Source organism: Rhinatrema bivittatum, chromosome 1 (assembly GCF_901001135.1).
Source record: "Rhinatrema bivittatum chromosome 1, aRhiBiv1.1, whole genome shotgun sequence".
NCBI classification, from domain to species: Eukaryota; Metazoa; Chordata; class Amphibia; order Gymnophiona; family Rhinatrematidae; genus Rhinatrema; species Rhinatrema bivittatum.
Window position 1 is genome coordinate 396,695,438 of NC_042615.1, and position 14,166 is coordinate 396,709,603.

Below are 14,166 nucleotides of genomic sequence, written 5' to 3' on the forward strand. Positions count from 1 at the left end.
CAATACCATTGTTGAATGTTTACATTTTCTGTATATGTTGGTGTCTCAATAAAATAAAATATATAAAAAAAAAAAAAGAATAAACAGAACAAATAGAATAACATGCAATAATTTAAAAACTGATACACATTTTTAGTTTTCCAAACAGGAATACAATATTTCAAAAAAGAAGACGCTTCAAATAACACCCAATAATAATTAAAACTTATAAGAAAAAAACCCCCTACTTTCTATACCAGAGAACTTGATTTTCAGTCACTCTGAGATTGTCATAAATTAGTTGGGGGTGGAAAAGGGTGCAAACAAATTCTCTCTCACATAGTGAACTCTCCAACACACACAAACACGCTCTCTCTCTCTCTCCCACAAGCAATAACATATACGCTCTTCTATATGCAATTACACACATTCTTTTTGCCACATGCATTCACACACATACATGCTCGTCTCTCTCTCTCCCACATCCAGTCACAATTCCCCACATGCAATCACACACACACCCAAGCTCTTTCTCAAGTACAATCACACACACACGTACTCGTGCTCTCTCTCCCCACATACAATCACACACATATGCTAGCTCGCTCTCTCCTTCCCACAAGTAATCACACACATGTTGTCTCCCACATGCTATCACACAATGCTCTTTTTGTCCCACATGCACATACATGCTCTTTTCCCCACATGTAGTCACACAGACTCACCCCCACATAGGCTATCACCCACCCAGGCTCTCATTCACACACAGGCTCAAACATTCACTCTTAGAGTTTGGGCCTCTGGGTCCTCCCTCTTAATTTCGCCGCTGCAGGATAGACTACATGGTGGCCTGCCAGGTCTTTTTGCATCTTCAGCTGCCAATGGGATGAAATCTGCTGTGGCCACTGTACTTCCTCTCTCTTTAGCTGCCACAGGATTAAATGACGAACCAAGTCATAGAGTGGACGGCTTAGCCACTGCTTCTCCGATGTAAATGGAAAGCCCCAAGCTGGCTAAACACAACCTCCCTTGTACTGGCAGCAGGAGTCACATTTAATTCAACATCATCTCCTGCTGTTGCAGGGCTAGTCTAGCTCATTGCTAGTTTATAGCTGCGCAGTTCATATTAGCATGGCTAAAGTACTAGACAAAATAGCTGAGGGAGCTGCCAAGAGAAAGCGGGAGCAGTGGAAGTTTAGAAAAATTCTCTTGTCTGATGTTCATGCAGATTGTGAGATACTTGTTTCATGCTGCAATGGCCGTTAACATATCAAGAGTCATTTATCTGCTGAATTCCAGAGACCATTTTTTAAATGTATTAAGCCATTTTAAATGTGTTGGGATACTATACTATACTGTCTGTCTGTTTTTGTTTTATATTTTTAGGAGCTGGTTCCAATTGGACCAGAATACCACCGCCTCTATTCAGGAGAGTTGTCCTTGTGTTGATAGACGCTTTGAGGGATGATTTTGTGTTTGGACCAAAAGGCAAACAATTCATGCCCTACATGACTCATCTTGTGGAAAAAGGGACATCGCATAGCTTTGTAGCTAAAGCAACAGCCCCTACTGTCACTATGCCTCGAATTAAGGTAAAGTAAACCAGTCACGAACATTTAGTACAGTTAAAGATGGTGAATAACAAAGACAAGTTTTCAGAGTGATTTACATGTCTAAAAAGAATTTTCTGTGTTGACATGCCAGATCAATCCAGATGCATGGGTATTTGCTATCTTGCCAACAGATGGAAACAGGGATTAAGATGTTCACTGACATCATTCTCTACATGTGGCTGGAGACAGGGAAAAAGCAAATAGAATGTTAGGTATTATAAGAAAGGAATGAAAAATAAAATGGAAGAGATCATAATGCTTCTATGTTGATCCATAGTGTGACTGCACCTTGAGTATTGTGTACAGTTCTGGTTGCCACATCTCAAGAAAGATATAACAACGGGGTTAGTGGACCCTTGTTGCTGCTGTGTGATTGGCACAGCCTAACGAGTGGACCCATTAGGCCCACTCCAGCAGCTGGCGGAGAAGTCTGTAAGCGGGACTGGCTGGAGCTTCACCTATACCAGCCACCTCCCCTGTAGGTTGAGGCCTAGGGTTTTGACAGCCAGCAGGTCTTAGGTGGGTCACTGGGGCTATCCAGTTAAGTGCCAGTTCCAAGAAGAGTCGAGGCAAGCAGCAGAAAGTATACCAGGCCAGAGGTCAGGACAGCCAGCAGACAAGGGAGTTAGAATCCAGAGTATCAAGCTGAGACAGAAGGGACAGACAAAAGACAAGCAAGACGAGAGACAAGTGGAACAAGGAAAAAGGGACAAGGAAGGACCAAGGCTATGTAAAGACAGGGAACCAGACAAAAGAAAGCAAGGAGCAAGACATGCACCGGTACACACGCACTGGGCACAAGGATATCAAGGGACCTATTGCTAAGGCGTCTTCTGCTTCTCAGGTGGGATCTTAAATAGGAGGGAGCTGGTGATATCATGGTCCCTATAAGAGTCCTGGGGTTGGGTCTGCGCATGCCTAGGGAGAGCCAGCAGGGGTGAGAAGGACGGTGTCCATGCCACATTGAGTAGTGGAGAGAGGAGGGAACAGTGTCTCTGCTGCGCTAAATGGCGGCAGTGGGAGGAGGCGACCTCTGTATGGCTAAGGCTCCGAATAGGTATTGGGGGTGAGTGAGGCGGCTCACAGGAGCGTCCTGCGAGCCGTCACTCCTAACAAAAGATATGGTGGGGCTGGAAAAGCTACAGAGAAGGACGACTGAAATAAAGAGAATGGAGCAGCTCCTTCTGAGGAAAGACTAAACAGGTTGGCGCTTCTCCAGACTCTATCCCAGAATTCCTTCTGATGTCAGACACATCACTGTTTAAAAAAGCACTTAAGATTTATCTTTTTCAGCATTTGGCCTGACTAAACAATAGAAGCTCATTAATTTCTTTAATGTTCTTTTAAATCTCCCTCTTTAATTATTGCTGTGATTGGTCTTTCTTCTTCTGGGATATGACTTATATTACATTTATAGCTCTGTTTTTTTGTATAATTTTTGACTACGTTTTCTATTTCACTTATTGTCTTTGATTGTTTTATGTCATTATGGATATTTTGGGGCAGATTTTACTACCTACGCGCGGGCGTAGATTTGTGTGCGCAACCTGGCGCGCAGAAATCTACGCCTGATTTTATAACATGCGCGAGCAGCTGCACGCATGTTATAAAATCTGGGGTCGGCGCGGGCAAGGGGTACACACTTGTGCACCTTGTGTGCGCCGAGCCCTAGCGGAGCCCCGATGGCTTTCCCTGTTCCCTCCGCCCCCCCACCTTCCCCTACCTAACCTGCCCCCCAGCCCTACCTATAACCCCCCCATACCTTTGTTTTGCAAGTTGCACCTATCGGCCGAGTGCCGGCATGCGATCCCCCAGCCTAGAGGCCCTACGGAGGCCTCTGGCCCCGCCCTGCCCCTTTTACAAGCCCTGGGACATACGCGCGTCCCGGGGCTTGCGCGCGTCGCCAGGCCTATGCAAAATAGGCTCGGCGCGCGTAAGGCTTTTAAAATCTGCCCCTTTATGTGTGTTTTATTGTACCCCGCCTTGATCTTTGAAGAGTGTGGGTAATATATTTTTTAAATAAAATAAATAAACCTGTTTAGTCTTTCTTCGTGCATAAAAAAATGGACTCTCTGACGTCAGTAAAAATGGACATTGCCTGTTGTGCGATGGGCAGCCAAATGTAGAGACTTTGCAGTTCTGTGTATGAGTCAGGTCTGGGCAGATTTATAGACCCTTTGCTACCTGAGCTGGCACCAAAAGAGGCCAAAAGAAACATAGCACAAATGGTGCTGTGTGTGAATCTGTACCAGAAAAAATTTGGGGCCTTTCTTTATGGCCCTAAGTCCCTATCTGAGATAAGAGTTTATCAGTGCCCTCTCAAATGTGAACAACCATCATTTGTCACAGTGATCACTTGCTGAATCTGAAGGAAACAAAGGACTGGCAAAATAGTGGGAAAATCTGCAAATTAAAATCCTTAATTATGCATTCACCTGACTACATGAAGCTGCTGAATTATGCATAAGTGAGCCCTTAAAAAACAGCAGGGTGTCAGCGTTCAGGATTGTCATTGTGGCCATCTAAGGAGGGAGGTGATCCATCTGAGTGCCACTGCTTCCCACCCCCTGCTTTGCCTCCTGGCATCCTGGGCCGAGGTGACTAGTGGAGACCAAGAGCACAGCAGAGCAAAGTATAAGGGACAGGAATGCTGAACCGCCTGTTGCTTCGGTGGCAGTTTCTGTCCTCTCTGCCTCTGTGCTGAAGACCTTTGAAGGGAAAGACAGCCTGACCAGCAAGATAGCATGTGTTGCTGCAAGTCCCGTATGGTAAGAAGCTGTAGCTCTATTCCCCACCCAGTTAGTAAGTTGGATCTTATTAGCAGTTCAAACTTAAGTCTCTGCTAAAGAGAGGTGATGCCAGTATTAATTAATTATAATTTGATAAGCACCAGATGTCAAGCATGCGTTTGTAACTATTTATTTTATTATCTTCTGTTTTCCTAATTGCTTGTGTGCTTTCTGATGATGTATTAAACTTAGTCCTGTATAACTTAGCAATAAATAAGATTTCTTCAGAACACTTTGGTAGTTCTCTAATCAAAGGGACAGGAGAGTCACTGGTGAAATAAGGAGGTTTACACATTAAGGGAGGTGGGGTTGGAACTCATAGCTCTGTTTTTCCTACACTCACAGGAGAGCTGCTCCATCCCCCATCTCCTTTTTCCCCTTCAAGCAGGCTTTTCTGAACAGAAGAGAAACCTTTTTCCTCTTGAAACCTAATTATCAATCAGGACCCTTTTTGGTCTTGTAGATCATGAAACTAAATTACCTCCCCTACTTCGCTAACCACTTGGTCAATACGTTGTAGCCCCTCAGAAGCCTAAACACCAAAGATTTTAAACTGGGGTAAAATCAGAGTTACCTTGAATTGGTAAAAAGAAAGAAAAGTTGTCTTACGTTCTCAATCAGTTGAACAAATGAGTGTTAAGATATTATCTAAAGCCTTTGCACTCTTCTTTACATAATAAACAAGATGTGTTAAAGATATACTCTAATTTCCTATGGAAATTAACATTATAGAACATTTTCAAGAAAACATAATTTGTTTTCTTAATTTTCCTAAATCTCATTTAATATATCCTATTGATATAGTTAAATTTTATGTGGTCCAAGATCGCTGAAAATATTTAAATATCAAAAGTGCAAGAGATTCAGCTCAAAAAGCAAAACAAGGGGATGTTTGTTAAATCTCTGGGGAAACCTCATATAGTGCCACTAGGGGCTACAGCTTGTTGTGTACAGCTCTAGAAGCGCTAGGGCTTTTTAATCATTGGAATCCCAGAGAGGATGATTCTTTGAAAAGCTATCATATACATAGGTACAAAAAGCCCTCTTCGAACAATTTTTCCGGATTCGCAGAATTTTCTCAGAACCAGAATTCATTAATCAGACCAACACATTAGGAAATAGATTCCACGAGAGAGGTTATCCGGATTACACCATCAAAAGAGCTTTCAAGAGAGCTAAATTTTCTGATCATGATCAGTTATTACAATACCGTCATAGGCCATCAACCTCCAATTTGATATGTGTCTTGCCACACACAGTGCCTACTCAGCAAATTAAATGTATTATTCAAAGAAATTGGTATGTACTTAGCCCACATTCCATTTTTCAATCACCCCCGATGTTCACCTATTCCAGGGGAACTAACATCAAGCAACACATTGTGAGGGCGGCTCCCCAATCTACACCAGTTAGCACAATGGGACAAGTTAAATGTGGCAAGTGCATTTTTTGTACACAATCACTTACAGGTGCAGAGTGGATCGACCCTGTCAGTGGTTTTAAAATACATAGAAAACAAGAGGTAGACTTTTAACACAACTCATGTTGCTTATGGTCTTGTGTGCCCATGTCCTTTAATATATGAGGATCGCACCAAACGGCAGATTCGTACTCGTTTGAGTGAACATAAAAGCCGCATCAACAATAAGGATATCAAAGCGCCTACAGTACAACACTGTATCACTCTCAACCATACATTCGAAGATTTTAAGTGGTTGATCCTCGAGCATGTTTCCCACGCGTGGCGTGGTGGGGACAATCAATCCTCAATTTTAAGGAGAATCAATGGATCTTCTGCTTGCAATGTATAGAACCAACAGGTCTAAATGAGAAGATAGAGTGGTACTCTTTGGTCTAATGAGAGTATGGAGTTTTATATTTACTGCACCATGGTATCCCGAAGACACAAACATTTATTCAAGGAATAGTGGCATCCCTAGCCTCTCCAAAATGGCCGTCGGATGACACAAATATCTATTTTAGGAGTATAATTTTTTTCTCTCTAGCCCTTCCAAAATGGTCGCCGGATGATGCAGATATCCATTTGAGGAATAGGGGTTTCTTCAGCCCCTCCAAAATGGCCTCGGGATGACGTAGACACCCTTATTTGGAGCAGAAGGGTTCCCTCAACATGGCCGCCGGATGATGCACTCACCCATTGAAGAAGGAAAGACTTTCCTAGCCGTTCCAAAATGGCCACCAGATTTATTTATTTATTTATTTAGACTTTTTCTATACCGACCTTCATGGTTAAATACCATATCAGATCGGTTTACATCAAACAGGGGAAAAAAACTGTGAACAGAAACCAAACTATTTTATATACATGATATTATATAGATGACATAGATGCCCTTTTTTGGACACACTGGGGTAGATTTTATAATTTTGCGCGAGCGCGTACTTTTGTTCGCGCACCAGGCGCGAACAAAAGTATGCTGGATTTTATAAGTTACGTGTGTAGCCGCGCGCATCTTATAAAATCCGGGGTCGGCGCGCGCAAGGGGGTGCACATTTGTGCAGCTTGCGCGCGCCATCACCCTGCCCCCGGACCGGCGCCACGCCTCCCGGTCCCGTCCATTTTACGAAGCCCCGGGACTTACGCGCGTCCCGGGGCTGTGCGTGCGCCGGCGGCCTATGCAAAATAGGCGCGCGAGTGCCCTGCGCGCGTAAATCCAGCTGGATTTACGCGCGCAGGGCCTTTAAAATCCGGCGCAAAGTTGTCATTTCCGATTTTTCACTCCTGCTTTTGGCGGGACTCCTCCGTGTTAAATGTCAGCGTCCAGCAGCAGGTCTCTGTCAATGACTAACACATCAGATGCAGCAGATTTTCATCGCACACGTAAGCCTTGGACCCTTTGAATTTTGAGCTTTTTATATAGAATTTTACAACTCCTATGATGTTGATTTATTAATTGGTTACATTCTGCTTCAGCATGCTTTAAATCGCGGCCACGACTCATTGACCGTTCTGCATTAAACCAAGTAGGTGACCCGACATCTTTGTTTGCCTGCATGTGATAAAGATGTGGTCCATCTTTTGAAAGGAATGTTTGTTACTTTCACCATAGGTCATGCACCAGTTGTATCTGCTGGCATCTAGCAGTTCTTGTTTCCCTGAAGAAGGATCTCCCGAAACATTGCATAAGATATTCTGTGAAAAAAACCCGGCATGGTCTGACTGTAATTCTATAGGACTGGTAACACAAAAAATATAAGGTCCCAAGAGGGCTTTTTGTACCTATGTATATGATAGCTTTTCAAAGAATCATCCTCTCTGGGATTCCAATGATTAAAAAGCCCTAGCGCTTATAGAGCTGTACACAACAAACTGTAGCTCCTAGTGGCACTATATGAGGTTTCCCCAGAGATTTAACAAACATCCCCTTGTTTTGCTTTATGAGCAGAATCTCTTGCACTTTTGATATTTAAATTTTATGTGGAGCATTTTTTTTAAAATTCTTTTTATTGCATAGAATGGATACCTTATAACAGATAGCATCACATCCCCTGTGACAACAACAAACGTGCAATTAAGAATCCATCACTAATACCAAAAGGGAGTTTAATGATCTCCCAATAAACACTTCAAGAACAGCACCCATTCCATATCTTTTCCATACCATTTTATCCCACACAATATCCCCCATCCCATCCCCCATTTTATGTGGATCATTTAAACATTTCTTTGGAAACTATCCCTCCTATATCTAAAGCCTTTTATTTGCCTACTAATATTAATGCAATTGTAATACAACCATTTTCTCCTAACAATCTTGATTGTACTAATTTTTTACAAAAATCTCAAGACAAAGTTTCTCCAGAGCAACCTTGCACTCGAGCCAGACAAGAATTGGACTTTAAGAATTTTTTTTTGTTTGAAGAATCCTGTCTTCCTAGGTAGTAAAATTGATCTGTTTCCTGATGTGGCTAGGGTTATGTAGCTGTGTTGTGAGTCTTTTCAGAGAAGAAACAAAGGGTGGCGGCCCTTGGTGCCACCTGTTTTATTAAAATATCCTTGCAGATGTTTAAGTTGTGAGGGGTAATTATTTTTTTTTTTATCCCAAGCAATTAGGATTCTTAAAATTAGAGGTTCTCTTACTTGAGTTTTCCATAAGAGTCTCTTGTGTTTAGACAGGATTGATATCCTTGATGTTTTTCTTTTTTAAGACTTTTATATTTGTATTTTTCCGAATTTAAAATGCCCCTGTTAATGAGTTCTAGATTGGTGAGTTTTTTCTTGCAAATTATTTCTTAAACTGTATGATTTCTTATTATTCACCTTTTCATATGTCAAGTTAATCTTGATTTGTATTTTTTTTTATTTAATAAAAATTAAAGTTTAAAAAAACCCAGACTGCCTAGGATTAAGATCCAGCATTTTGCAAAGATACATTCATTGAGCACTAATGGGTGCATAACTGGGTTTAAAAAAGGCTCTAGACAAGTTTTGGAGAAAAAGTTCATAAACCAATATTTGGCATGTAGACTTGGGAAAGTCACGTCTTATCCTGGGTTATGGAAAGTCTTGGGATGAGAGAGTTTGCTTCAGAGGTATAGTTGCCCCACTGCATAGTTGGCCAGCGGTTGCAGTGCGCTGACAAAGGCATCATTCTTATTGACCAGGTTTTTCTTTGGCATACTGGAAAGGCAGTACCAAAAAAAAAAAAAGGCTCCATGGCTGCAGCTTCTCTTGGCATCACCCCTCTCAGTATCTCTCATCCAACAGGATTTTTGGATCCTGCAGCAGTGAAAGACTCAGTTGTAGCTGGCAGCATTGTGTACTTCCCTTCTTTAAGGTATGGCTGGGTAGTCTGAGTGGAGTAAGCATTGTGCAGGCTGTGGGAGCCAACGCCATTGCAGATCAGCGGGCTCCTTTTGTTTTGATGTGTGATGAATCAGATCTTCTGGTCTTTAAAGCATCTTCCGAGGGTTGCCATCTCCTCTGTCCCCCTCCACCTGTGGGTTTCCCAGGCCTTTTCCCGCCTCTTCCCTCCACCTGTATTCTAGCTCTGAGATCCACTTCCAAGAAACCCAAGTGGGAGCAGGTGTCTAAAGGGATGAGGATTCCTTGGGCTGCCCACAGATTAGATTTGAGGGGGGAGGGGAAAGGAGATGGCAAAGGGGGAGATTGTTGAATGGAAGGAGGACTTCTTGATAGTCAAACTTAACAAAGAGAGGTTGTAAGTCCTGATCAATTAGGCCATGGCATCTCTGAACGTTTCTGAGGATCAGGTAGGGGAATCAAGATCCACAGGAGACCACATTTTGGAAGGTATGCTTAAACCCCCCAAGGCCTTTGTCCTCCCATTAGGCTACAAGAAATATGCTCTCAGCCGAGTGGCAGATGCCTGAAACAGCCTTTAAGGTGGGGAAGACTCTGGGAAAGCTTTATCCCTTTCCTAGACAGGAGAAAGGGAATCTGAGATCCCTACAGTGGATGCTTTGGTCTTGGTGGTAACCCACAAAACTACAATTTCAGTAGTGAAAGGTATGGCTCTTGAGAATATTCAGGATGGAGTCGTCCTTTATCACTCACTAGACCAATCCAGAATGCCTGGGTTTTGCCCTCCTGGTAGCAGATGGGGACAGAGAACCACTGTTTTGCAATATAGAACTATGTGAAGCCTGCAACACTTCAGTATTTCTCTGCCTCCAGCAGATGGTGGAGGTGTAAAGCATGCAGCTTGGTAGTGTGTTGGATTTGGCTCCTAGAGGGTTTGCTGAGGCAGCTTCCTGGTTGAATGGGGATGAGCAGGTGGGGTTAGTGGCCCTTTCTGGCTTAACTCCCTTTGGAGGTGGGGGGGTCTGAAAGCCAAAGGAGTCTGGTTCCCTCTTCCCCCCGATCCCTCCCCCTTTTTCCACTTCTCAAGGCCTGGATGGTAGATGAGGAATGGAGTGCTCACATTTGTTTCTGGACAGGAAAGTACTTTTTTTTGTCTCCTTCTCTACTTCCCTTAAGGAGGAGTTCTGTTGGGTCTACAAGTTTAAAAAAATACAAAACAAAAGAAAACCAAAGTGTTCCTGTGTTGGCTCCATTTATTGGAGGCAGTCTAGAGGTAATTATTTGAGATAGACTGTTTGGATTGCTTGGCAATAGTGATCATAATATGATCAAATTTGATTTAATGACTGGAAGAGGAACAGTGTGCAAATCCAAGGCTCTCGTGCTAAACTTTCAAAAGGGAAACTTTGATAAAATGAGAGAAATTGTTAAAAAAAACAACTGAAAGGAGCAGCTACAAAAGTAAAAAATGTCCAAGAGGCGTGGTCATTGTTAAAAAATATCATCCTAGAAGCACAGTCCAGATGTATTCTACACATTAAGAAAGGTGGAAAGAAGGCAAAACGATTACCGGCATGGTTTAAAAGGGGAGGTGAAAGGAGCTATTTTAGCCAAAAGATCTTCATTCAAAAATTGGAAGAAGGATCCAACAGAAGAAAATAGGATAAAGCATAAACGTTGGCAAGTTAAATGTAAGACATTGATAAGACAGGCTATGAGAGAATTTGAAAAGAAGTTGGCTATAGAGGCAAAAACTCACAGTAAAAACATTTTTAATTATTTTTTTTTTATTTATGCATTTTCAATTTACAACATAAATCCAACTCTTAATACAGATTTTTCTAATTTTTCAACAAATACAGAGTTATCTATAAGAATCTGATTTTCATAGTACTCATAATTTGGAAGTAAAAAAAATTACTCACGAAGTATTATGCAATGGAGCAATAAAAGAAGAAAACATGGGAGGTTTCCCAACACCATTGAACATTTGAAATACTTGAGATTATTTACAGATATAAATCATACTTAAGCCTCAATCTCTACTGCTGTTTTCTCTTGGGATTTAGAGTCCAAAAATACTCGTAGCTGTGAAACCTCATAGAATACTATTTTTTGTTGTTGAAATTCCACCTCACATTTACAAGGGAATTTGACTAACATTTTCCCTCCTTTCCTTTCAACTTCTGCTCTGAGATCTAAAAACTTTCTTCTTCTAGTCTGAGTTTGCTTTGACATATCTGGATATATCCATACTCTACTACCATGAAAAAGATTCATTCTATTTCTCATATATACTCGTAAGACATTATCTCTGTCTATAGCAAATGAAAATGACACATGCAAAACAGCTCTACTTGATATAACAGTATCAACTGTTGATTCTATAACCCCTGTCAAATTCAAAGATGTTTCTGGATTAGGAATTTGCTGAGGGCCTATTTTTGGTTCTACATAATATATTTTTGAAATGGTAGGAGTAGATTGCTGAGGAATTTTCAATATCTCAGTTAAATATTCTTTAAACATGTCATATGGAGATATTAGACTATGTTTGGGGAAATTTATCACTCTTAAATTAAGATATTTAAAAGAGTTTTCCAGAATCTCCAACTTCTTGTCGTATAATATCTCTGCTCTTGCAAACCTTTGATGGCTCACTTCTAATTTTTCAAGCCTTTTTTCCATTCCATCAGACTGGGCTTTTATATTAGCAGTTGTTATCTCAATCTTATCAAAACGTTGATTGGAGTCTAATGTTATTTTAGTGAGGTTCAAAACAGCAGTCTCCAAGGCTTTGATAGCTTCCCATAGCTTATCCATAGTTATTAAATCAGGATTTTCTAATTGTGGAATCAAGCTTTCCGGTACTTTGGACTTCGCATTCCCATTAACAACAGCCGCTCCCTCTCTCTCATTGATAGTGTTAATTTTCAAAAAGTCTGCAGGAATCTGTAGAGGTGGAGGGGGAGTAGTTGGGGCACCGGGGCTTAAAGATGTCTCGGCCAAGGAGGGAGGTGTTTGCTCATTTCCATACCCTCCAGCGGCCCGTTCCACCGGTTGAATACCTGTAGTGGGTGTGAAAAAGGCAGGTATCTGGGACTGAGAGGCATCCGGCAAGGGAGATGAGGCTATCATCTCCCTTACTCTAGCCTTCTGCTTGGTATGAGGCATTAGGTCTATACCCCAGATTGCGCCAAATTCAGTCCCGTCTCAAGAGTTTTTACTTCGTAAGTAAATGGAGGCAGAGTGGAGTAAAACTCTGTATATGTACTCACAATTTTGTAGTTATGATTTTTCTTTCTCTATTTCCAATAAAACTCTATATTGTGGGATAAAGCTGCGCACCGGCGACGTCGACGCACCGCAGGGCGTCTGATTTTATCTGCCTCCCTGGTCCCGCCTCCTGATGTCAGTGCCCGGAAGTCCTGCAGGGTCTCCTCGATCAGAGAAACAGCAAAGAAAGAAACAAATTGGAGTGCACAGGTCCCGGCAGGAAAAGAAATCAGCAGGTAATAGCAAACAGAGTTCCTCCACCTCCACCTACCGTAAAAACGTTTAAAAATATATCCAAAGCAGAAAGCCTGTGAGGGAGTCAGTTGGACCATTAGATGATCGAGGGGTTAAAGGTGCACTTAGAGAAGATAAGGCCATCGCGGAAAGATTAAATGGTTTTTTTGCTTCGGTGTTTACTGAAGAGGATGTTGGGGAGGTACCAGTAAGAAGGTTTTCATGGGTAATGATTCAGATGGACTGAATCAAATCACGGTGAACCTAGAAGATGCGGTAGACCTGATTGACAAACTGAAGAGTAGTAAATCACCTGGACCGGATGGTATACACCCCAGAGTTCTGAAGGAACTAAAAAATGAAATTTCAGACCTATTAGTAAAAACTTGTAACCTGTCATTAAAATCATACATTGTACCTGAAGACTGGAGGATAGCAAATGTAACTCCAATATTTAAAAAGAGCTCCAGGGGTGATCCGGGAAACTACAGACCAGTTAGCCTGACTTCAGTGCCAGGAAAAATAGTGGAAAGTGTTCTAAACATCAAAATCACAGAACATGTAGAAAGACATGGTTTAATGGAACAAAGTCAGCATGGCTTTACTCAAGGCAAGTCTTGCCTCACAAATCTGCTTCACTTTTTTGAAGGAGTTAATAAACATGTGGATAAAGGTGAACCGGTAGATGGTAGTATACTTGGATTTTCAGAAGGCGTTTGACAAAGTTCCTCATGAGAGGCTTCTAGGAAAAGTAAAAAGTCATGGGATAGGTGGCGATGTCCTTTCGTGGATTGCAAACTGGCTAAAAGACAGGAAACAGAGAGTAGGATTAAATGGACAATTTTCTCAGAAGAAGGGAGTGGACAGTGGAGTGCCTCAGGGATCTGTATTGGGACCCTTACTTTTCAATATATTTATAAATTATCTGGAAAGAAATACGACGAGTGAGATAATCAAATTTGCAGATGACACAAAATTGTTCAGAGTAGTTAAATCACAAGCAGATTGTGATAAATTGCAGGAAGACCTTGTGAGACTGGAAAATTGAGCATCCAAATGGCAGATGAAATTTAATGTGGATAAGCGCAAGGTAATGCATATAGGGAAAAATAACCCATGCTATAATTACACAATGTTGGGTTCCATATTAGGTGCTACAACCCAAGAAAGAGATCTAGGTGTCATAGTGGATAACACATTGAAATAGTCTGTTCAGTGTGCTGCGGCAGTCAAAAAAGCAAACCGAATGTTGGGAATTATTAGAAAGGGAATGGTGAATAAAACGTAAAATGTCATAATGCCTCTGTATTGCTCCATGGTGAGACCGCACCTTGAATACTGTGTACAATTCTGGTCGCTGCATCTCAAAAAAGATATAATTGCGATGGAGAAGGTCCAGAGAAGGGCTACCAAAATAAGGGGAATGGAACAGCTCCCCTATGAGGAAAGACTAAAAAGGTTAGGACTTTTCAGCTTGGAGAAGAGACGG

At 41.8% G+C, this 14,166-nt stretch overlaps 1 protein-coding gene across 4 annotated transcripts in view; it reads left to right on the forward strand.

Annotated features, from left to right (window-relative positions):
- PIGG (phosphatidylinositol glycan anchor biosynthesis class G) overlaps positions 1-14,166 on the forward strand; it is a 504,708-nt gene that overhangs the window by 26,461 nt on the left and 464,081 nt on the right. For 3 of the 4 annotated variants that reach the window (XM_029601816.1, XM_029601823.1, XM_029601838.1), the window contains exon 2: positions 1,366-1,571. In XM_029601816.1, the coding sequence (XP_029457676.1) occupies positions 1,366-1,571 (206 nt within the window). Of the gene's footprint in view, positions 1-1,365; positions 1,572-12,507; positions 12,680-14,166 lie in introns of those variants that run through there. The other variant, XM_029601831.1, reaches the window with a different exon arrangement.